General features: G+C 40.2%; 1 protein-coding gene across 7 annotated transcripts; it reads right to left on the bottom strand.

The window, feature by feature from the left end:
• Positions 1-119: 119 nt before the first annotated feature.
• Positions 120-25,936, bottom strand: MAK (male germ cell associated kinase). 7 transcript variants are annotated; one of them, XM_081873047.1, is made up of 15 exons: positions 25,648-25,934; positions 20,496-20,804; positions 19,799-19,853; positions 19,592-19,713; positions 17,966-18,045; positions 16,144-16,276; positions 15,798-15,969; positions 15,022-15,189; positions 13,794-14,126; positions 13,206-13,396; positions 11,918-12,045; positions 11,523-11,651; positions 9,897-9,971; positions 5,178-5,300; positions 120-462 (listed from the first exon to the last, which is right to left on the bottom strand). In XM_081873047.1, exons 2-15 carry the CDS (start codon positions 20,594-20,596, stop codon positions 299-301), a joined length of 1,974 nt encoding a protein of 657 aa, XP_081729173.1. In that variant the 5' UTR covers positions 20,597-20,804; positions 25,648-25,934; the 3' UTR covers positions 120-298. The 7 variants fall into 7 exon arrangements, with proteins under 7 accessions (XP_081729173.1, XP_081729174.1, XP_081729176.1 ...); XM_081873048.1 differs by having other exon boundaries at positions 9,897-9,968; XM_081873049.1 differs by lacking the exon at positions 120-462 and adding an exon at positions 3,736-3,828 and having other exon boundaries at positions 25,648-25,936.

Genomic DNA, 25,936 nt, shown 5'->3' with positions numbered 1-25,936 from the left:
CTTACCTAGAAAGAGTTGAAATACTCATTAGTTTTGGCAATATACTTTATAGAATACTTTGTAATGTAAACAAAATTAAACAACAACCCTACCTTAGAGACACTATTTTGAAGAACGCGTTCTAAGTAAAATGTATTTATTATTATTTTTCCCCCCTAAAGGTAATAAAATACAGGCTCTCGGTTCTTTCCAGAATTGATATTCTATTAGTAGAAACGTGCTTTAAAGCGTCCCGGAAGTAAATGAAGGGAAGTGTATAACAGTCACAGTAAAGCATACATAGTGGGAGCAAGCCCTCCTATCGATGCCCGCCATATTTGGCCACCCAGTCGGTCCTTCCATGGATGGGTTGCACTGGAGGTGGGCGAGTTAAAATGTTCATGCCTTTCGCTGCTGGGTTGTATGTTGGCCCTGGTAACTGAGAACGAGCAGCTTTCGTTTTCCAAGCATATTCTGCATATTCTGAATAAAAAACACAAAAGTCAATATAAGCCAGAATCTAGTGGGTAAAACTTTACTTCTCTCTCTGTTAAACAGAGTAATTGGTTTTTTATTTTAATAAGTTCATAGTACATGATACTGAATATTACTATTCACACAAAAGGGGGAAAATATACTCTAGCTGTAATAGCACACATTGGTAACGAGCAGAGAAGGGAAAGAAAGGTGTTTATTTTCACTTTTTGCTGATGTAATGGCATATATGTCGCTACCAAAGCCACACAACTAATCACCTATGCCAAAACCACAGAGTTCTACAGCAGTACAAGGACAGACAACAAAGCAGCCTCAAGGTAAGCTATTTCATCCTTGGATAGTTTGGCTGGCTGTATCAGTGTTAGAAACTCAGATATATATAAGCTAGGTGCCAAATGGCTCCTTAAACCAGGGTTACAGTTGCCAAAACAGAATGCCTAGTTGCCCTTTTGGAGGCAGACAGCTTGAAAGTCACATTTTTCAATACAACTTTTTGGTTCCTGAAATTCATTTTGATTGTGCAGATAAAATATAATGGATAGAATTCTATAGGATGTGTTGCTAGTGTGTGAAAACAGTCAAGATCCAAGGATCCCCAGGCATGCACCTCCAGATGGCAGAGACATAAGGCACCATCCTGGCACCCAGACATCTTCACTTGGTTGGAAGTGGCCAATAGCCAGGTGCAAAATGCACCTGGCACCTGGCAAATTTCAAACACTGGCCTGTATCATAACTGCTACCAATGGGAATGTCTCTGGACCTTGTCATCCAGCAATACCTTAAATTATAGAACATATTTACTTTTGCTATCACTCACAAGCACCTAAATACCTATGAACCTACAAAACACATCTCTATAAAGAGCATGAATAAACATACAAAACTCATTCAAATGCTATGGAAACAAACCTTTAATAGCATCAACTTACTAAATATTGCCATATACAAGTTTTTAAACTGTCATATTACCCCACCCGCCTTATTAAACAAGCATATACCTGTCCACACAATCAAAACATATAAATGCAGATATAGGATTCATTTCTAAGCTAACTTTAAATCATGCTTCAAACATACCAACTGGACTAACAAAAGCACTTCTCAAAATCTTAATGAGTGTTTTCTTCACTGTGGCTATTAAACTTGTTTTCCTTAGCTTCTCCATTCTTTACTCTTTCCAAGAAGTTTGATCTATTCAAGTCCAACTGCATTCAATTGAGATTACTTCCCAGTAAGTGTGTATGGGAATGATGCCTAACCTTTCCCGCCTAAAGAAGTTCAGCACTGCATAAAATAAAATAAAAACTAGATGCACAGCCCTAGGCAACCCTCATTTATATCAGACAGGAGAGGTGATATTGCTGAGAATGGTACCCGGTACCCAACCATGGAGCAAGGTAAACAATCTCTGGACCTCCCTAAACCAAAGCCTCCCAGAAGATAGAGAACTCCAGACTGAATTCACTTGCACTGCAGAGAACTGCCACCCTGTTCTTCTGAATATCACCCACACAGACCAGCATAATAATGATAATAATAATTTATTATTTATACCCCGCCCATCTGGCTGGGTTTCCCCAGCTACTCTGGGCAGCTTCCAACAAAATATTAAAATACAATGGTCCTTAGATATTAAAAGCTTTCCTAAACAGGGCTGCCTTCAGATGTCTTTCAGCTTGAGGTAGGTAAGCATTGCTTTGTTTGCTTATTCATTAAGAAGTGCAAACATTGGCACTCAACTCTAAAAGATTAGAAAAGTCTCAGTTTGTCATTCTCTGACATTTCCAATCCATCATCCCACATACTATTGGCAGGGACTCCAGGGATAGAAGAGAAGAGCGATGTTGCCAGAGATATGCTCAGATTCAGCAAGTGCATTTGAGGTTTTATTATAATCAGTGCTTCCCCCCCCCAGGGGGGAACTCGCAGTACGGCACCTCTTTTTGTTGTTGTTAAAAAGTGTGGCACTTACTGTAACAACTTCATGGTGCGGACCGACACCTATCTTTCTAGAAAAAAGCACTGATTATAATCAAGTGGTATACAAATCTTGTGAAAGAATAAAGTAAGTTCTGTGGCAATTTGCACTCATCACTTGTGGCACTGAAAGACAACTGCACATAGGAACCATGAGGGGATGTCCCTTTGCCCCCCCTAAAATATTTGCGGGGCCCAGGCCCCCCCCCCAAGTTGATGGGCATTGCCATTCAAATGGTGTGTGTTGAATCTTTTGTCTTTTGTCAATTATGCAGGGAGGGGCTTACCCAGGCCCTTCAATATCATTTTCAAGTTGGCACCCATGCAACTGCATATAATGAAGGTGATCCAGTCTGCACATTTCAGCCAGCATTTGCCTAGATGTGCTTTCCATGAGCCAGGAGATTCAAACCCATAAAATTTTATCAATAGGGTATGCTGGATACACTGCTTTATTCATGCTCCTCATTACATCACCATCAGTTCAAAATAATTTATTTATCACACAGCTTCCTAATTTTACCTTTCTTTGTGTCACAGATAGTAGGAAGCTCTGACAGGCAAAATAAATGAAGTGAGAAAAAGGTGAGAACATGACAAGAAAAAAGAACATGTTTGCTGTACAAAGTGGGAGGAGAAAGCTAGAATACAATAGAATAGTTAAGTCTTTCCCTCTGGGTGTTACAGAAAAAGATCTCCAGCTTTTTCCTGACAGAGTTTCTGTTCAATTAATAGCTGCACGATGGGCAGAAATTCAGGGTGCCATGTTTTCCATACCATGATGATTTAATGGGGAAACTGTAGCTGTTGGTATTTCTGAACACCAGGGAGCCATTATAGAACTGATCTCTCTTTCAGGAGAAAAAAAAGCTGGTGGGCAGGAGGGAAACCAGCAACCCTAGTTATGGGGCAAGGATTCCCACTGGTAACTGCATTCCTAAAGGTTGCGGAGTCAAGGAATAGTTTTCTCCAACAAGCAACCAACAACTTCTAGTCCATGTATGTAAATGGCTAGAGAGAAATCCATTATGTGGAGACAGTTAAAAGGTGACTAGATATGGCACTAGCCAGACAGCACGTTTTGTGGAATAAGGGCTACAGAAATTGATGTGCCTCACACACTAGATCTGTAGTGAGTTGGGATACCCATCTCTCACTCTACCTTTGATGTTTGTGGTTTTAAATGGTGTTTTTTTTCCTTGTTGCAACTATCAAGGCCCAAGCAGAATAAGGAAGTGGGACCTTTTCACCCACTATGGCAGTACCTAAGTTTCCTACCTCAAGACTGCTCTGCCCACACCCTGGGTCCGCTTTCTCTCTCTAAAAAGCCACTTCCACAGCCCTTATATCCAGGTGGAGATAACGAGCCACCTGCAAATAGCGAGTCAGTAAAACACACACAGTTCTAGATCACCTTCCGAAACATGGGAGCGCCAAGTATTCCCAGCTTACTCCTTTGTAAACTTAAGCCCTTGTCAAAATAAAAATACACCGGCATCATGAATGTAATTCTGAAGAGTATAACATAAAATGTGTGTCCGGTATCTATAGAATATTCATTACTTTAAAAAGGTATAGTGGCCAAGCGGTCCTGGAAGGTGAAGTAACAGGTTGCCAACTGTTCAATTCACCTCTATAAGTTGTGATTTGATCAACGGCAATTGGCAAAGGATGCATTTTATCTCCACACCATGAAAAGTTTCACCTGCCAATTCCCTGCATTTCACCCTGCTTTTAAAAATCAACAGCTACAGGGTCCGGCTGAAGACTTGGCAACCCCAGGGTGAAGTTCCATTTAGTTTTAAGTGCTGTAGTCTGCACATCTATTACTGGGCACTTAATCAAGGAACTTCGTGAACTTCTGATTCTTGCTTTTATGGTGCTTTAAAAAATACTCTCCAATTAATCAATGGTTCTTTGGTAAAGGGGTTTCAGGTGTGTATGACTTATCACAGACCATAAAGTAATACATTATTAGCCACACTTTAATATGGAGCCAAATCTTTAACTGCTGTACAAAAAAACAAACACCCTATAACGTTTTTAAACAGAAAGCCAATGTTAATGCTCAGTGGCAGTTGTGGAATTTACTGTTAACAAGATAAATGTCATTTGTGGTGCAATACCCTATAATAACAACTAGAAAGCTTTTTTTTTTTTTGCTAGCTCCTACATAATGAGATAGATGTGAACTTTAAATAATTGCCAATAGGAATCAAAACTAAATATGCCAAGCTGAAGTGAAGTTTTAATATGAAAATGGGCAAACTTATGCTTGAGAACAGTTTTATCACTGTAGTTCAGTTCAGTTAGTTATGGGTGGTGTTTGCGCTACTCAGTAACAAAGTTATATTTGTGTCTTACAACAAAGAAAACAATTTAGATACAAAATAAGATATAAAATTATAAAATCAAGACAACTAAAAAACAAAAACACACCTCATCACACACTCAAAATTAAAACCTTTGCAAGACCAGTCTAATGTTTCAGACATGATACATTATGGGTGGTATTTAATTAAGTGTTACTCAGAATAGACCTACTGAAATTAATGGAGCATAGTCGTGTTCATTAATTTCAATGGGTCTAGTCTTGAGAAAAAACTTAAGGACAGCCATAGTGATCTGGCCCAGATCCTTACAGAAAGCCCAAGAGATAGAGACTTCAGAAACATGTGACGGTTTGTTTCACTATAGATAAGACAATAATGCAATCTTACCAGTCGCTGATGGACCAAGAGGTGCTAGTTGTATCCTTTGACCAGCTGAACCAACCTCCTTTTTGTGAAAGGAAGGAATATATCCAGTGGTATTGTAAGCAGCTCCTACAAAGCCAGGATTTCCTGTGGAAAGGAACAAAGATCTGAAGGATCATTTTAGGACTGTACTAGTCATTTAGAGGTATTCAAAGATGTGTTCACTGTTCGTAATTTTATACAAGTTAGTATATTCTTCTTGCCTAGAAACTTAGATGAAAGGGATAAGTTTCCTGTGTGTCATAAGCATCCCCAGATAGACTGGTACATACAAAACTGGTACAAAGAATTATCAGCAGAATTAGATGCAAGCATTACGTCTTATATAAAGTGCAGGCAAACCACAAGACAGTAGAAATGCTGTGACAGAAAGTTGTTCAACACAAAAACCCCAATGATCAGTGAGTGCACCAAGTCCAGCTTTCTTCTCTCCAGGTCTTACTGGTTCATTCTTCAGTGTCAGTGTGCATACAACTAAAAATACAATCATACTGACAAGAAATAGTACTATCTATAGTTTTGAGGCAAGCGGCACTGCATTGGACAATCAGCTTCCGAAAAATGTTCCAAAACTGGAACACTTATGGTACTTTCGGGTTTTTGGCATTTGGGAGCCGATTTGTTCGTGAACTAAGGCGTTTGAGAACTAAGGTTCCACTGTACAGTCTTGGTTCTAAGAAATTCAGTCTCCAATGAAGCCCACTGGAGTCCTAATGCCAGCATCACACTTCTAGTGGTGCATCTTGCCCAAACACTGTACTCTTGATCAGAGACGTTTTCAGGGAGATTAATGCACACGGTTGGTTTTACTGTCGTTCTCTAGTCCCATGTATGCATTCAAGACCTCTCTGAAACAATAGTATCTGCACCAGAGGAACCAATTTATCTATGCTGTCTCAGAATGAATTATCATTAACCCTCCACTGATAGAAAAGTTGAATTTTCCAATCCAGTATTAGGGGTGAAATGCACCTGAAGAAAGCCAGAGAAATAAAATACTGGGTGGAAGTCGTTAAGCACAACACTATTGGCTAATATCATGGAAATGTAGCTTGTCCTAGGTAGGACTTTAGTTATCTTAAATAAACAGGCAAGAACAATGATAACCAGCAAGGCGTCCATTTATTTATTTAATTCTGCTACAGCAGGTCTTTACCCCTAGGTCAAAACCCAAAGGCACTGCCCCGAAGAAATTGTCAAGCATTTTATACACTTTTTTAAAAAAATCCAAATGATTTTTATTGGTTTTCATGTAAATACAAGAACCACATATAAATACAGTAACTTATACAGAGGTACATTCTTATTCAGTTTCATATGCAGTACACAGTGCACAAGCAATACATTTACTTGGGCACTGTCAATTCAAGTATCCTCTCCACAGAGATTCTTGTCTTGTGGGTGGAATAAAAGTATATTTTGTCTCATTTATAAAAGAAAATAATGGAAGCCAAGTCTCACCAAAAGTGTCTATCTTTGAAGTGCCTTTAATTACCCTTCTATGGCGAGTAAGGTGTCCAGTTAGAGCTACATTCCAAATATTATTTACCCAGATTTCTATGGGTTGTTTCCAGTATTGGTTCATTTTTTTGTAACTAGAAAATAATGAGCAAATATTGACAGAATGTATCAAAGCAATGAAAATATGGGTGTTCATCGGCTTTATCTAAATTTATATCAATATTCTTTATTGCTGCTTATATCTGTCAGATGGCTAACCAACCACTGCTTAAAAACCTCAAAGGAAGGAGAGTCCACCACCTTGTGGGGGTCCGTTCCACTGTCAAACAGCTCTGTCCGAAAGTTCTTCCTGACCTTTAGTCGGAATCTCCTTTCTTGTAACTTGAAGCCACTGGTTCAGGTCCTACCCTCCAGAGCAGAAGAAAACAAGCTCTGCTCTGTGTATTCCTGGCTGAGTTGGGGTGAGGGAGTTATAATTAAAGGCATAAGTTTTCAACAGAACATTGAATGCATGCAGATTTGCATTCTTAAACATATGCGCTTCATTAGGTATAATTGAAAGTGGGGACAGCCTGCCGGGTTACCCTGCAGATCTAAGTGTTGGGAAGGGGGGAAAGAGAAGAGGAATTAACCAAACCCAAGAAAAATTGTTTTACCAGTTTTATTTAGGAAACTTTTTTTTTTAAGGTAACCTCAATTGTGTTCCCCATCACAATTGGCTCCTTTGAATCCTTACTGCAGAAGGCAAAGCAGAGAGTTCAAAAGAAAGCAGCTGAACCTTTTGCAAGTCATGTGGAAATGCATGAAACATGGAATACCTCCATCTCTGGAAACTAGTCAGAAATACAAAAGAGAAAAAGACTGTCAGTGAAGGTAAGAGGAAAAGCTGCAACAAGAAGAAGAAAATTAGAAAATATTAAATCCAAGCCTACAAATACGGAAAGATTAGGAAAGGGGACTCCTTACCTCTTCCAAGCACTGTCATTCACAGGTGGTTGTGTTCATCCTCATGCTTATATGGCCTCCCTGGCCTACAGATGGTTTGGAAGTGGATACAGAGGGAACTGTGTACTCTCTGCAATGGTATCATCCAGAGTGGGATGCAAGCCGTACTACTGTAAATTACGCAATATTCTGAGAATCATAGAATTGTAGAGTTGGAAGGAACCTTGTCATGCTGGCCACATGACCCGGAAGCTGTACGCCGGCTCCCTCGGCCAATAAAGCGAGATGAGCGCCGCAACCCCAGAGTCGGCCATGACTGGACCTAATGGTCAGGGGTCCCTTTACATTTAAGGGACCCTGAGGGTCATCTCAGCTAAAGCATCCATTACAGATGGCCATCCAGCCTCTGCTTAAAATCCCCCTCATGCAAAAAAGAGCAATCATCATTTGAAGCAGCAGTTGGAACCATTCAGATGTTTGAAAAGATACACAGTATGCCAGAGAAAACCACCAGCTGATTACACACTAAAGTGATGGAACTGGAAACCTGATGGGAACCAGAATTGGGTATGCTACACTTTGTAATTATTACGTTTGTATGCACATACAAATCTCTCTACTCAAAGTAAGTGCTTCAGTACCTCAGCCCCAAAGTTCTGGCATGGGAAAACCTACAGAAAGAAACATAGCATGCCACTAAAAGCATGATTCAGACAGCTCTGCCACATTACAGTGGTACCTCGGGTTACAGACGCTTCAGGTTACAGACTCCGCTAACCCAGAAATAGTACCTCGGGTTAAGAACTTTGCTTCAGGATGAGAACAGAAATCATGCTCCGGCGGCATGAGGTCCCATTAGCTAAAGTGGTACCCCGGGTTAAGAACAGTTTCAGGTTAAGAACAGACCTCCAAAACGATTTAAGTTCTTAAACAAGGTACCACTGTATTAAAATGAATGGCATAAAGTTACGCACCCATTTGTGCCTAGCAAATTTAAACAAACCAACAGGAAATTAGAGGACTCCTTCAAGCCTCTCATACTTAAGCGAGTCTGTTTACACAATCAGGAAACTTTTGCACATTTCCCATGCATTTGTAGTGGATTGCGCCCTTTGCAAATTCAACAAAAGAATCACCATCTCAGTAACAAATATTCACTGGAATGCAGCCCTAGTCCCAGGAAATTATTATTGGCATTTTCTTTTGCATATTTTCATCTTGTTTATACAACAAAACACAATAGGATACAGAAAGAAACAATAAAAAGAGACATAAACAATATCAGCATCATTATTCCTAGTTTTCAAAACACTAAGTCCATTGTAAATAACAAACAAACAAGGAGAAAGCAAGTAGAAGTAAATTAAAACTTTTTCAAATAACTCCAGAAACCCTTGCTCAAATGTGTTGGAGAGTCACACAGGATATGTACGGTTTCTTAGGTCTTTAAAAACCTAATCCCAACAGTTATAGCTTGTACTTGATCTATAATGCTTGATGCAAAGTAAAAGGGGACAAAGTTCACTTTGGAACATATTGTTTACGTTCCATGACTACCATCTCTAATTCTATACACATTTACCAGGGGTAAGCTACATTTACTTCTAAATATACATGTATATGATTTCACTGTAAGGCAGCAATTCTGTATGTACCTGAGTGTATGCCCTATTGTACACACACAGGATTGCTCCGTAAAGATTTTTCTAAGTATAACTCCCTTTTCAGATGAGGGAAAAGACACACCCTTCAAGACAGTGAACAAATCCCAATTCTACTCAGTGTTCAAAAGGTCCTACTTCTGTCTTCCATATCCTCGGAATAATCTAAATATGTGCAAGTACCTCCTATTGCTGCCCAACAAGACTGGCTTAGATTGCTTGCCTGAATTATCTCGACCTAGTTAGCCTTGAAGCATCTTCTCTGTGCCTGTGACACACAGTGATCCAGAGACTGGATGGATTGATGGCGGTTGATTTTTCATTTTTTGGCAAACATGTTTGACCAGACGGCCCTGTGGATTCTTCCAAATCCAAGAGCCTCTTGTGATCTCTTTGATCATAAAAGTGACCAAGAAGCTTCTGCACACACAAGATTCTCTGTGCACATTGGAGATGCTGAGCTAAAGCCATGACATATGTCAAACTAAAATACTAAGGCTCAAATGATACAATTAATGCCTTTTCAAAAGCAAATAAATAAATATGATTTGAATATGAAAAAAACCCAAAACCTGCAAAAGATTAAGCACTGCCAAACATAATTGCCAGGAATTACCTTTTGGGTCCTCTAATTTTTCATTCACTCTTTCTTTGCATGACAGTTTTTCAATTGGTTTAATTAAGTTTTCTTCTTCAGAGGAGGCAGTAAAACAGATGGAGGAAAAGAAAAGGATGAAAATAAATACCTTAGGCAAACAGAATGAATGGATGAAACTAATGGAAGACACACACAAAAATAAATAAAAAAGCAATCTGGAATATAGCATGTGTGAGTGAGCCTCTAGGATGCCGTATCAGTTTCGTAAATGTTGAAAGATTCATCTCTAAAACAGGAGCTAGACTAGTGAATACTTATTACCAAGAATCAAACAAGCAAAGCAAAAGGTAATTGAGATTGGTTATGATCATAAGAATAATGAAGGAATAGGATACTGAAATACCGAATTACCTTTATTAATCCTAGAAAGAGAATACTACAGAATTCTAACAAATCTGTATTTAAATGCATAGTGTATTTTTCTTGTACGAAAAGGTTACAGGACAATCCTATACATGTCTCCTCAGAATTAACCCCATAGACCAATTCTCATATAAGGGTGCATAGGACTGCAGCCTTCGTATGTGCAGTCAGCTAATAATCATCAATACAGTAAAAGTAATTACTATTATTTGCTAACGGAAGAGTACTTCAAATAGGTTAAAGAAGACACTGAGTAAACCTGATTTACCTGCCTCTAAAGCCCAGACAGGATATTTATAATATTTTCATATATATTTTTGTCTGCCCTGTATGATCATGCAAAGGTTTAATACAAACCCAGAAAAATAAAGCAAATCTAGCACCACATAGGGCCATAGCAATACGAGTTTATTCCATGTGCTGTAAACGGATAAAGTGAGTGGTCTGAAGAAAAGAACAGAACATTACTTACCAGAAAACCCGGACCCTCCAATTTCACAATATGCACAATGTCATTGTAACACAAAAGAAGCAGTCTTATTTGAGATTTCTGATTATCTTGATATTTAGGGTATTATGCAAGAGTTTGAAATAAGCTGCCATGGAACTGTAATCATTGCTGTTTTTAAAAAAAGCTCAACCTGAAAAACGTCTACATGGAAATAGACTATGCTGCTTTCAATAACTTAAAATGTTTTGAGATTAGTCAGATCTACAGTTTTAACTTTGAAGTAATTTGCTTTCTTTTGAAAAGGTCTTCTTTAATATTGTTTGAAACTAACAGAAGAATGATGGAGGTCAATTTACTTGTAAATTGGCACAAGGTAAATATGAAAACTTCCCTGGCTGTGTTTCAGCATTATACTTAGCATATACTTGCCCTATACATGTCCCAATTCCCTTCCTCGACTGAGAACCCCTCATAGACACACATGCATCTGGACGCTGATGAATACCACAAAACACATTCCGACAAGAGGCATTTGACACAGCCATGTTCAGCACTATGTGGTGCAATGCTGATACAAATAGACAATGACCGTCTCAGGCTGCATACTTGCTGCTGTGCACATTGATAGCGGAATTAAAAATAGAACACTGAAAACACGCTGCTTGAAAACCATCACAAAAATAACATAGTAAATAAATTTTACAAAATCTATCAAATACATCAGACAGGGGGGTACACAGAGATTTTTCACTATCCATTACATTAATTACCTGCATTGACTCTGCTGAAAGACAGTCCTCCAATTGGTGCCATCGGTTTTGAAAACAAGGAATTATTCCAGTTACCATGGGATCCTTCTTTACCGGCTGCTCCTGAGGAGACATTCTTAGGGTTTACACCTTAGAAAAATAATAATGATAACGGTTAGTATATAGTTGCCAATTCAGGGCATAGCCTATCAAGAGCGCTGAAGTCACAATGTGCTTTTCAACACCTTTCACTGAAAACTGTGACTCTTGAAATAAAGTTTGTTCTAGCTCCTGGATTCCCCCCTCTTTTTGCCCACTTATTCCTCTGACCTATGTATACTAACAGAAGAAAAGGCACAAAAAAACCCCACCACCCAACCAATGTAATCAAAAGCATTAAAGAACTGCCTCCTTACCAGGTAGGTATCTTGACTGTTTTAAGTAGTACTGTTTTGCTGAAGTCGTTGATATTCCAGAGTCATTTCTCTTCAGAACTTTGTTTTCTCCTGATTGTCCAGATCTGGGGGACATACACCCAGGAACACTGAAAGTGAAGATAACCCATAACACAAATTAACTCTTGATCCAAAACAACAGTGTTTTCCAGCATCTTAGGGATGCTGCATTTTCACATTCAGTGCAGAGTTGAAGCAGACCTAGAATGCAGATTCCATGCAGAGCCTATACAGTGGTACCTCAGGTTACATACACTTCAGGTCACAGACTCCACTAACCCAGAAATAGTACCTCGGGTTAAGAACTTTGCTTCAGGATGAGAACAGAAATCGTGCTGCAGTGGTGTGGCAGCAGCAGGAGGCCCCATTAGCGAAAGTGGTGTTTCAGGTTAAGAACAGTTTCAGGTTAAGAACAGACCTCCGGAACGAATTAAGTACGTAACCAGAGGTACCACTGTACTGAAAAAGTTTAGGCAAGAATGTCAGGAAGCTGTGTGGGAACAGTTAAAAAATGAAGCACTTCTGGGGAAAAACAACCCTCATTGTGATGCAAAGAGATACACTGACCATAATTCCACACTAACCCCACAGGCAATGATTGCAATGTGTGTGGATAGGTCCAGCCTGCCTTTGTGTATTTTGCTGCTTTTGTATAGGAGACTCTCCAGACTTGGGGTGGTAAAGCTCTGGGGGGTGGGGGTGGTCTCAAGTTAGCCCAATGGGACATATTCCCCAAGCTACAACCACCTGTCCACCAGCTGGGTGACGTCAGCTAAGGGGTAGAGGGTTCAAGCATGGTGGGTGCTGCCTCGCCCACCCTGTGGGTCAACATTGAAAGGTGGATGGGACTGCCCACCTATGAGTTACCTGATGTCAACATGACATCAGATGATTAACAAGTTAAGTGGCCCTGCCCATCCGTCAATGTTCGCCTGTGGGGGTGGGTGGGGAATAAGTATCAGGCCCACTGGGCCAAAAGCTCTAGAGGAGCGGTTCTCAACCTGTGGGTCCCCAGATGTTGTTGGACTACAACTCCCATCATTCCTGAGCTCCGGCCTTGCTAGCTAGGGGTGATGGGAGTTGTAGTTCAAGAACATCTGGGGACCCACAGGTTGAGAAAGGCTGCTCTAGAGAAACAACTCATCCTGTTTTTGGTCTTCAGACGGCAAGTATTGCAGATTGCTTCCCTGCTCCCACACATACCAATTATAAACTAGGAGGGAAAACAGGACAAAATATAATGCCTTACCTAAAAAGAGATTCCTTTGTTTTCTTTTCACTTAACATGGTGATGCTAGGCTTCTTAGAATACGAAATCCCAAATTCAGAGTCATCCAAATTGTCCCAGCTATCCATCGCCTGTAACATAGTCTGGCCCCATCGGCGCCGACAGTTTTTTAGGCCTATTGTGCCATTTGACGGTCCTATGGCTATCTGCTTCTGTTTCAAGTACACACACACAAAAAGGCTATATTATTTCTGAAACATCTTGCTACCTGTACATTACTATCCTAAATTAGAAACTGGTTGGAAGTATTTCTTGGTTTGTAGGAGTTCTACAGGGTAAGGAAAGACGTAAGCACCATGGAGAGAAAAACAAGAGATATCAGAGAAATCTATAGTAGTTTGCTTGAGGGAAAGGAGTAGTATGGGTACAAGTGGAAAGTGGCTTTGTAAAGAATGGATTTCAGAATAAATCACCAAGTCAAAATTTACACAGAATGCTGCAGATTATGCAACCCTATTGAATTAATACGAATGTAAAACAGGACTTCAGAGTAATTACTTAGTACTTTTGACTTGTTCATAGGTAAATAGCCACTTGACAGCAACTTACCGGTGTTGAATTTTTATTGATGGCTGGAAGGAATGATTGCTGCTGCTGCTTTGATGGTTGATGATTGGCTGCATTCTGTGGCAACTGAATTGCCTGGAGGGGCTGCTGGCTATTCTTTGATACACACTGCAGCTGAAACTTATCAAGCGCATCTGGTGAAGACTGAGATTCTGGCTTAGATACGGGTTCTAATTTTGATACAGGGTCCAGCTTGGATAGAGACGGCTTTGAATCTGCTGCTTGAATTGATTTGGGATGAGACTGTTTCTGATCCAAATATTGTGGAGGTGGTCCTAAAACTTGGCCCACTTGAAAGTAAGGATACTTCAATGCCTGAAGAAAGAGAGAATGCTGATAACTAGAATGCAGATAAAATGTCTACAATCATTCTAGCGTACGGCTGATAAACAGTTCTCTTTAAGCAAAATCTCATACAAGCAAGTTTTGTGGCATGGACAATATCATGCACAGGACAGAACAGCCAAGGAGGAATTTTAACTGCATGTAAAATGGAGAAACTGGTGTAGCAGTCAGAAGTCCAAGGCAGGACATTCCCAATTGAAATATCATATTAACCTTAAGTTCAACAGGCCCTGGGAAAACAACAATTTCTCAATTCCTTTACAACATAGGAATAGCATTACTGGTATACCTCACAGGGGTGGTATTATTAAGGTAACATATGAGATGTGCTTTGTACACTTGAAAGAACCTTTTATGGATTTTATCAACTTTGTTTTTTTCCTACTTTTACTGTTCACAATGCCATAAAAATAGGAAGCAAAACCAACCCAATACTGAATAAAACACCAAAGCCAGGTATAGCACTGAGCAACCACCTGAGGTCAATTGCTCCCCCTCTTTCCTTTTGATCTACAGGTTAAATCTTACTTGAATGCCAGCAAGGAAGGATATGAAGATGCCTCTTGGACGGTATCAGTCCAGAAAGATGGAGCCACCACTAAGAATGACCTGCTCCTTACTGGTGACTATCTGATTTCCATAGAAGGAAAAAGTTTGTAACATGACTTTCAAAAATGAATTTAGAAGCCCCAAACTTTCTATTGGAGTGCTACTTTCTTTAAACTTTAAACTGTGATAGGGAATTAGATGTTGCTGACTTTATTTCCCACAGTCCCTAACTACTGGCCATGCCAGCTGGTGCTGATAGGAGCAGTGGTCCAACTACTCATGATAATTTTTTAAAACTATTTTGCATATGACATACCTGACTTGCTGTAGGTCGTTTCTTTGGATCCCAGTTCAGCATGTCACACATAAGCTGTATTGCCTCATTACTGGCATTTGGAATGAGAGTCTTTAAGTTTAGGGAGACACATTGAGGGAAGCGAAAATTCATTGCAGTGGCAAGTTGGTATCCTTCTGGCCAATCATTCTGAGAAAAAGGCATACAACAGCAGTCATGAAACATCAGATAAGAAGAGGTTTCATTTTTAAAAAAAAGCTGGGGGGGGGGATGAACTCTTCTAGACCAGGAGTGGGCAGATTTCAGGCTTGTGGGATCTACTTTCTTTTTTATTAGAAATCTGAGATCCACCAATGGGAGCCTAGTGTAAAAGTCATACAGGCAACTCCCCATTTACGCAGGGTGGGTGGGTGTTCCGAGGCACAGTTTGTGTCCCCTTGTGGTGCCAAAACAGCACATGTGTCAGTGGTGACATGTGTGCTGATCACACACAAATGGGGAGTTGCCTGTACATTTAAAATTAGAGAATTATGAACCAAGAAATTTGTTTTCAGTACAAAAGTAAATGGAGCTCACATTCCATGTACACAAAAACACCCCTGGTTACCCGGCTTTCTGCCTTTCAGCAGTGTACCACTGTTAAAAAATAGGAATAATAAATCACCGCCCCTATTTCACATTGCTCAGGAGCCTCCTGAGAGGTGTGGGGGCAGAGAAGAGATGACAAACTTTCTGTTTGTGAACTTGCTTAATTTAACTTAGCATCCAAGCCATTACATATTCTCAAAGTAGCTTACCTTCTTTGGAGTGCCTAACACCTGGCAAATTTTGAAGATTTCATCAACTTCACTTGTTCCTGGAAAAAGTGGTCTTAGTGTGTATAGTTCAGCCATTATGCTGCCAACAGCCCATATGTCGATAGGAGAACTATAAACAGAGGATCGCAGTAAAACCTCAGGTGCACGGTACCTGTGATGGTGAAGAGAAATAATTGAATACATTCATGCAGAGATGCAAAAGGTAAGTGAAGGTCATGCTGAATAACAACACAGTCCGAACCATGTCTATTCAGAAGCAAGTGATGTTGAATTCAGTGGGGTTTACTCCCAGATAAAGTGGGGTTACAAATGCAGCCATACTTACCATCTGGTAGAAACATAATCTGTATATGGAGGCTGAGATCTAAGTTCTCTAGCCAGTCCAAAGTCAGCTATTTTAACAAGTTCAGGACCCATACAGAGAAGGTTTTCAGGTTTCATATCCCGGTGGAAAAATCCTGTAAATGTGAATACGGACAAAGAAATAATAAATAAACAAACAGACAGACAGACAAACCACAGTATCAACAACTACCTGAAATATGGAACTTGGGCATGGAATTCAAGTGGAAAATAAAAGTAATCTCTCTTGAATTAATTCTAAACTAGTTTACCATTTCTTTTTTTAAAAAAATCTGTTTATCAAATTAAATACAGAGAACATTCTGACCTGTAGCAGCTGGCATTTAGTAATTATGGCAACTAATTAAAGAATTTTAATTAAAGAATGATGAACCACCTGCTTTTAAACAAACTAGGGCAAAATCCTGCAGTCCCAAAAATGGTGGTGGTGGGGCGTTGAAAGATCTGCCCGTGGCACCTGCATTTTAACTGCCAGAGCAAATCTATCTGTGATACTTGCACTTTACTGCTTCCTACTATTTTAAGGTATTGAACCGTATTTTTACCTACTCATATGTACTACTCAGTGTTAACATTGTGTTGGATCATACATTGGTATAAAGTTTTTAATGGTTCAGATTGCTTCAACGCAGGGATGGGAAACCTGTTACCTGTCAGATGTTGCTAGACTACAACACCCATCGTCCCTGACCAATGTCCATGGGTAGCTGAAGCTGACAGAGTTCAGCAGCATCCTAGGGACCATAGGTTCCCCAGCCCTGCTTTTTAAATACATGCACTTTGTTACTGGGTCAAGCTTATCCAGAGACCATGCAGAATCCAAATATAAAGTCAACTTGAATCATGTGCTTAGGAGTATGTGCTTTGGGGGCATAGTCAGAGCACCTCAATAACCAGGGATATCGTTTGGAGCATGGTCAGGCCAGCTGAGAAGTGACTGCATCTGGACCATCTCTCAACCATCACAGTTTGAATGACTATGTCAATTTGCCTCCCACTGCTCCCCAAGTGGTGCTGCCGATGAACGCATCAGCCAATAATAAAATTACCACCATCCATGATTTCATTTTGGATGAAGGGGTTAACTTGCAATGTATTCAGAAAACCTGGGTGGATCTACTTTGAACCAGCTCTGTCTACCTGAGCATTTTGTACAGAACCAGCACAGGCTGGTGGGTTGGAAGGGGGCATCAGCCAAAAAAATTGCAATCTTTCTTTCAGGGAAGCCAGTGCACCTGGGCCCCTGATTTGATACTTTCTTCCCTGTGACAGAACAGGGATCTTATTAGTGTACCATCGATCCCACTACTAAACACTGTGGCCATGAAGTCCTGGGGCTGGCTTGGAGCTTCATAGTCACCATGACAACAATGCGTCCGTCTCAGTACATCACTGGCCTAACCCATGGAGCAGGCCTAGATATTTATTTTTATTGCTACAGGGCCTTCTGCTTGAGGTCCAATGGTTGGATGGATTCAACTTGAGGTAAAATTAATATTGCCTTGAAAACTGAAGATAGAACAAAGAGAACACTCTTTGGGTGGGTGGGGAATTGCCAACTATCGTGTAGTGACAAATACACAGCTGTAGCTTTGTTTCAGAGGACCGCCTGAATTATGTATCAATCAGAAGGTTCCTTCTCCATTTGATCCACTGACACTGCATAACAGTAATAATATACACCAATCTTTAACAAATCATGAAGCATTTCCCCCCAAGTTACAAATGCTTATCACTGTACATTTACTTTACTCAGATAAAGAAAGGATAGTGAAGTGTCTTACCGTGTTTATGGATGAAAGCTAACCCTTGTAATATCTGGTACATAATGTTCCTGATGACAGACTCAGGGAACAACTTATTTCTGAAAGGAAACAAATTGACAATGTCAGCAGATTTTTGCAACATTAAAGTTTTTTGTGCTTATGAAGCAGAAAATCTCATTTTAAAATGTGGCAGTCTTATATAAATGCAGTAAATCAACCCATACAGCCTTGATTTAACCATCCAGAATGGTATTCAGTTTTCATTTACTTCTTCCAGTGAATTCACACTGCAACTTTTCTAAGGATGCCCAACAATATAAATATAAAATCACAATGATCGATGTTCATGATTATTCTAAACTTTTCTGCAACTCTTCCTACATGTAAACAATTCTGAACTCTAGCAATCTTCTCACTGATCTTCTCTAGGGGTGATATGAGAGCAAGCTTACATCCCGCCTCCCAGGTATGTTCAGGTATACCACTTCTGCCAGACATCCACATATATGCACTAACATCTGAATAGAGCAAATGTGCATAAAAAGCAGTATGTGTAGGCTTGAACAGTGCAGTCAATATCCATGAACAATTTGGAAATCATGCAATTTGTACCTATGCGCACTGTGTTTTATGCACTCTTCAAACACATGGATGGATGTCTGGCAGATGGGTCTGATGAGCAGGGCAGAAAGCTGCAACCTTGCCGCTCTGCTGGTCCTCCCAAGTGATCCTATGGCTTTGATGACCACTTCATTTGAAAGCTGCTGGGTTAAAAATTCAATTTCATTTAATTTAATATTGACCACAGGGCACAACTGAATACAAAACATGGCTTTAAATAAATAGTAAATAGTATAACAGAATCTATATTACACCAGCTAAAGCAATAAAAAGGTGAACTGATTAATCTGTACTTCTTGATGGCAATTTATGACATGCAACTCAGCAAAAGCAACACAAGGTTTAGATAATCCCCAACATGTTGCTGACTAATAATAGTATTCAATTAAATATGTGCACTAGTGCATGGATTAGCACTATGGGACTTCTCCCCTCCCCATACATACCCCACTCTGTTCCAAAATCTTCTCTGGAGGGTTCAGGAACTCCCAGAACAGATTTAGGGGGCACATAAGAGGAGGAGGGGGCAGAACATTCTATTGAGCAAGGAGAAATCCTTGGGCTGAAAAAACGTTCTCTTACTGCAATGTTGAGTACAACTCTTAAATAACACTTTCTGGCTAACAAAGTAAATCTTCTGAAGAGTTCATTAGTTTTCTTTGTCCATCAGAAATTGCAAGAGAAACTTGTTTCAGACTGACATACAGATAGGATGCCAAGGATGTCAAAAAGGTAACATACAAAGTTCTCGGTTTCTGTTGTGCCACATAAACAAGGCTCCCTTCCAAGACAAATTGAAAAGCATCCAATTAAAATTGAGTAACAAAAAGGCTCTTCTCAGAGGAAAATTGGCCTGCTTAAGATACCCGAAACATGAACATTTTCCCTTTGATATTGTAATAATCACCTTTCTGTGCTGTACTGAGAACTGTGAACAGAGTTCTAAGGGAAAAAGCAAACAGGATGTTGTACCCAATGAGCAGTGGGTACCAGATCTAAGCAAAGTTTTAAAAGTGGACATACCTGTCTTTCATTAGCTGATAGAGATTTTCCTTCATATATTCAAACACGAAATAAAGATGGTCATTTTCTCGAATAACTTCTTTCAGCTTTATCACATTGGCATGATTAAGTTTTTTCAGAGACTGCAATACACCAGAGAAACTAATTATGATGATGTCATTGTTCCAACACAGGCCTAAACAGTTATTTAGTAAATATGAGCATTACCTTGACTTCTCTAAGATTCATACATTCATCCCAAGAGTAGAACTTTCTTTTCATTCTGAAATAAAAGTCACAAGGAACCCATGCTTACTAGGTAAAAAGTGAAACACGCAAAGAAGATAGAAAGTAGAGTAGATTATACAGAGCACTGAAATATTATTTCCTGATTCAGAAGTTACAACCTGCTCTACTTAATATCAGAACAAATTAAAAAGTCTTGGCAGCAATTTCAATGCAAGCTACTGAACAGAATTTGAAAAAGGTAAGAAATGAATGAGCAGGGTACATTCCATTAACGGCTTATTCCAATCAGCATAACTTAAAATAAAGCAGCGCAGCAAGGGTCCCAATGCTGCAGTTCAGCTAGCCAGAAGCAGCAGCCCAGCAAAAGGTAAAAAGCCATCTCAGAAGGCAAAGTGGGAGAAAAATGAGGTGGCTCACAGAGCACAAGCCAACGGGGGGGGGGGGGGGGGATTACATGTGATTTCTACTACTGCTTAAAGAGCATCCAGAATGAGGCTTCAGTCATTTACATATTTGTTGTTATTTATATTTTGTCAATGTTTCACTAACAGCAACCAACATCATATGCAGACTCCTTCCTACTTGGAACTAATTCCCACTGACCTCAATGGGGCCTACTTCTGAGTAGACATGTGTAACATTGCACTGTCATGCATGAAGATTTAATGGCACGTACCTTTTGATGGCCACAAGCTCCCCTGATTCATTGCTCTTCCCCATCAGTACACTGCCATATGTTCCATCCCCAAGTTGCTTCATGGTTGTGTAGCGATTCATTTTGTAAAAACAGGTTAGCCAAATCCTTTAAAATGGTAAAACTGCTTCTTTTTCAAGCAGGGACTTTTGAGAATGTTGCTGTTACATGGACGAGTAATCTGTCATAGTACTTGCTTAAGTCATCAGTCTTCTTTTCCAGTATTATAACCACACTATCCGGAAATAACGTCGTAGTGAAGGGAATAATGTTGCCATTCTTATAAGAGTCCTTAATAGAAACAGATATTTTGCTTAAGTATTCTGTGGGAAAGCATGTTACTATCATGCAACAAGCAAACTAAAACATTTTATATTTAAAAAGTAAACATGCAAAGTAGATTTGAGCTAAATCCAAGCAGAATGCCAGACTAGCTTTCCTGCAAAGTGGGAAAATTCCCTCTAGAATAATAAAAGAGAGCAAGAAGGGCTAATACTGCAGTAGAATCAAGTGAAATGACACTGCAGGTTCTGACTATTAATAATCATGATTGCTAATTAATTATACAACATATTATTTCAAGCCAACATATAGGTTGAGATATTAGCAGGGCAATCCTATTCATGTTTACTCACAACTAAGTCCCCTAAGTCCTACCGAGTTTAATGGAACTTACTCCCAGGTAAGTGTGTATAGGATTGCTGCTTTAGACCATACCTAAACCCACTTACTAGAAAGTAAACACTACTTAACTTTGTGGAACTTACTATCATCATCATTTACTTAATTAGTGGGACTTAATTCTGCCATAGGACTGTGCAGGATGTCACCAAAGTGATCAAAGTTTTCATTTCTAGACTGCCACAACACCAGCTACAATTCTAATACTCTACAATTTCATTATTAAATACAGGTTTCTAGCTCTCGTGGAGGTAAAGAAAGCTCCCAAACACGATTCTATTAGGCATGTCAGAGTACTTCCCAAACTGAGATGCTATAGCAGCACATATGCTACAGTGAATGCTTTTACAGGGAATTCTCCAAACAATGCAGTGAAGAAAAATTCCTAAAGCACACAAGAGGATTTTCAGTGACCAGGCTACTGCTTGTATGAAAAGAGATTCTCTGGTGGTGCTGAAACAGATGAAGCAAATATAGGACCCCCAAATGGATACTTACACATAGTTGTCTGATAAATAATAATAATAATAATAATAATAATATAGTGAAAAACCGGAAGCCTATGAAGCTGTCACCTAGCTATATTTGAAGACTACAAAGGAGACAATTGTGTCAAAATGGAATTAAAAGGGTAGCCGAGTTTTAGAGGATGGAAATGAAGGACATTTTACAGCTGTTGGTATGATTTAATTGCATAACAGCTTTCAGAGGAAGTATGTAAGGAGAGAATAGGATGGTGGTGCAGGAATAAGCAAATGAAGTCCTTCTGTTGATTGCACATTCCACCCACTTAATACGATTTTTAAAATCATTATTCTTAAGGACAATTTGATCAGGCACACAGAGCCTTATATGCAGGCCCCACAGCGTACTTCTGACTCTTACGCAGAACTTGGAGACAAGTATATCACATTCCCCTCGGAGTTTCCCAAGGGAGATGGAGAAAAAATGCTATTGTAAACAACAGATTGTTCCTCATTGTTCAAGACATGCTGCCAATAATCTCCTCAAGGAGGATCAAGGGAGGATTAAAGCAGAGGACAGATAAAGGTCAAGTTGCCATAATGCAAATGCGCCTAGCAGGATCAGAAAAATTGCATAAAGCGATAGCTAGCTATGTATGAATCAAAGTAATTCAGTGATTGACTAATTGCCATCCTTTCAAGACAAATTTCAGTAAAAAGATAGTTACCAGAAATGCCATCTTTATGTTAAGGCGTAACCTTATAGAGAAAGCATCACAACTGAAAGAGAGCCTGCAGAAGCTCTGATGCACATACATTTGTTTCCTAGAGAAACTTTTCAAAAACAGAAGCCAAATTTAGTGGGCAAAAAGCACATCAAAGTTGATGACACTGCCTGTAAACTGCTATTCTAAAAATAAAATAGTACAACTGGCAGAACTAAAGCCTAAGTAATCAGTGTTGACTAACCACACTCACTGCCAGTAAAACACACACATTCTAAAAAATCATCTGTGGAAATGTGCCATCCTTCAGGTAATTAAAAGTCATTAGCAGCAACAACAGAAAATGCTTATATCACCTTTCCAGTTACTTGCTGAAGTGATTATTATGAACCAAGAGAACTACTACGGGACATTGGCTTGTCAATCTGCTACTGAAATCCTATACTTGTCTACGTAAGAAATAAACCCCACTAAGTTCAATGCGGCTCACCCTCAGGTCAGGGAATATAGGACTATGTAACATACTAGCTCACAACAAAATGCCATTATTTTCAGTAAGATTCACTGTTTAAAATCAGGGCATGACAGCCAGATCCAAAAGCCTATTGTTGTTTTAGGGCTTTGTGACGACATCATATATAGGAAAGCTTAGAAAAGAACAACAGGAGCATTGGCAAAATGGGAGAATGAGAGAGGATGTGGATTTTGCCCAAATATTTGGAACTTCGGGATCTTTAGACTTCATTTGCTTGACTGAGCAAATGAAGAGGCACTAATTGGGACAATGACAGCGTACTCTTCATCAACACTTGTAGAGGGCATGAACTGGTTGCAGAAGACCCATGAAACTAGGTTGAGGGTCACAAGTTGCCTACCCCAAGTATGCAGCCAAGTATGGCAAAGCCATTCAACTCTACCATACTTTTAATGAAAACCACAGGTGTGCTACTGTGCAGAATTACATAAACAATCTTAGATCTTGTGCTGTGGGAAGGAAAATCCCTTCTGTGCTCAAAGCAAGCCTGTTGCACTGAACAGCAGTGTCACAAAGGGGCTAGGGGAAAGCAGAAACATAGTAGTGCTGATAGTTAACATTTCCACCATTGGGTCCCTGCACTGGAAATAAAGAAACAAGAAAATATCAGTTGACATTAGTGTCTTATTTAGAATATTGCTTCACATTTTTTTAATCGAAAAGCAGGCCACACTGATCACCTTCCAGAAAACTTGTCACAGATAAAGATAAAAGATAAACCTCATGAATGCTAAGCAATAAAAATCCAGATCAGGCTCACCTTGCAAACAATTTTGTCACTGGCTTCATGAGAGCTAGCAGTGACTGTACAGTTCATTATTATTTTGTTTCAAATGCAATAACAAAAATTGACAGAAAATTCAGAAAGGTAGCTGCTACAGGCAAAACTCTTGCTCCATTGGAAATAGGAAACAGATGGTGTTTAAATGCATGGCAGGGGCAATTAATGCATACTCATATTTGAAGAGATTTCATTTTGCTTTAGTTTCCTTTCCGTGTTTACTTTTACAGGACAAACTGCTGCTGTTGCTAAAGAGTGACAAGTGGTAGTCAAGGTGGTAAACAAGGTAGTTTCACATATTTTTATTCAAGTGGAAACTGCACCCTTCATTCTGTGAATAAAGAACACTATTTGAACTCTTCTCTTCTTGGCATTTGTATATCTGTCATCATCCCCATAGTTAAGAGAAGACGCTGTCCCTACCCTTCTACGTTTTGTTCAGCACACCTAGAAACAATATGCATTCAATAATTTTACCCACTTTATTATAATCTGCTCTTAATTGTATCTACTTGAAAATGTTTATAAGTGATTTCAGTGGAGGGAACATTAAAAAAATACAGTACTATCAAGTGCAGCATTAAGCCTACCTATTGGAATCAATGTAAAATTTCTCTGCTTCAGATTGAGCTCAACATATATTTAGGGTTGCAGCCACAGTTTGAAATTATCTTAGGCTAATTAGAAATTTTAGATTTCTGAATCTCCAGCTCATAGCAATTTAAAAATATTTATTTTCCCATATGAAAAAGCTTATAAATGATGTTTGGCAGATTGTGGTTGATCTTTGTTTTGATCAGCTTCTTGAAGGCAAAACCAATCCTCCCGCCATGGAATTTCAGCCCATAGCCTCCCACCAATAGTTCTATCTAACTTTGCAACAATCCTGTTATCACAAGTGAATAGAAAATATCTACCGTAATTTTGTATGAGGAAGGTGACAGCTGTGATTGGTCAAGCAAAACCTGCACAGGTGTTTTTTCCCCCGGAGGGGGTGGGGGTTGATGACATACTGTAGAGCAGTGTTTCCCAACCTTTTCCCGACCATGGTCCCCTTCTGACCTTGTTTCCTTCTTGTGGCCCTCCAATCTTACCAGTAGATAGGGTAGCCAGAGATTTTAAAGAAATACATAGTTGAGTTGGGATAGTTCAGTCCATAGAGCATGAGACTCTTAATCTCAGGGATGTGGGTTCAAGCCCCATATTGGGTGAAAGATTCCTGCATTGCAGGGGGTTGCTCATGCTCTCTTCCAACTCTACAATACAATGCTACATCTTACAACTCCCCATTACATCCATCAGATCTCCTTCTGGGTAGTACACGTTTCCGACTGTCATTCTTGGAAATATCAACCCACGTCTCATTAAGTACCCAAATTAAGTACTGTTAAGAGCCACTGTACCACCGTGGAAGAAAGTAATATTGGATCCTGGGAGGAGGCCCAGATTCAAACCCGCATACAGCTATGAAACTCAGTGGGTTGCCCACCTCCTTTCAGGCTTACCCACTCCTCCCTGCGTGGATAAAATAAGTGATGCGAGCCCCTGGGAGGAAAAAGTGAGATACATAAACGAAAAGCGCGAAGTCGCCCCTATGCTTGAGATCCCATTTTAAGCTGCTTCCCACTGAAATCGACGCGATTTTAAAGGCCCTTATAGCTTTGGCTAGATCGCGCCTGAAACTCTGAAGTCCCGCCCAAAGTTAACGGGAGCCTGGGAAGTAAAATCCCAAGTCACAAGAATCATGGAATCGTAGAGTTGGAAGGGGGTCACCGGGGTCATCTAGACCAACCCCCTGCAATGCTTCAAACGGGGCCAGAATAAGAGCGGGTGGGTGGGTGTGTGTGTGGGTGTGTGGGTGTGTTAAAGGCTTTTTTCCTTTGCCTGCCCGCCTCGTCACCCTCCTTAATCCCTCCCTGCCTCCGCCGCCGCCTTTCGCCTCACTCACCGCTGAGCTGCTGGCTGCCTGCGGAGGCTCCGGGGCCGCCCCCTCCGGGTCCTCCTCCTTCTTCCCTTGGCCGCCTCATCCCAACCTCCGAACCACCAGCAGCTCCCTCGACTCTAAACCCGGCCAGGGGTCTAGAGCCGGCGGCGGCGGCGGCGGCGGCAGCGTCAAGCAGCAAGCGGCGGCGGCGGCGACCCGTTTCCTAGGCAACACGAATCGCCGGCGCCACTTCTCGAGGCACGCAGGCGGAGCGGGCGGGCCTAAGAGCAGTTGAGGAGGAGGAGGGCCGTAG

This window comes from Podarcis erhardii (assembly GCF_964252035.2).
Source record: "Podarcis erhardii genome assembly, chromosome: 8".
Taxonomy (NCBI): Eukaryota; Metazoa; Chordata; class Lepidosauria; order Squamata; family Lacertidae; genus Podarcis; species Podarcis erhardii.
Note: the sequence above shows the minus strand (reverse complement) of the source record. Positions and strands in the feature narration are given on the sequence as shown.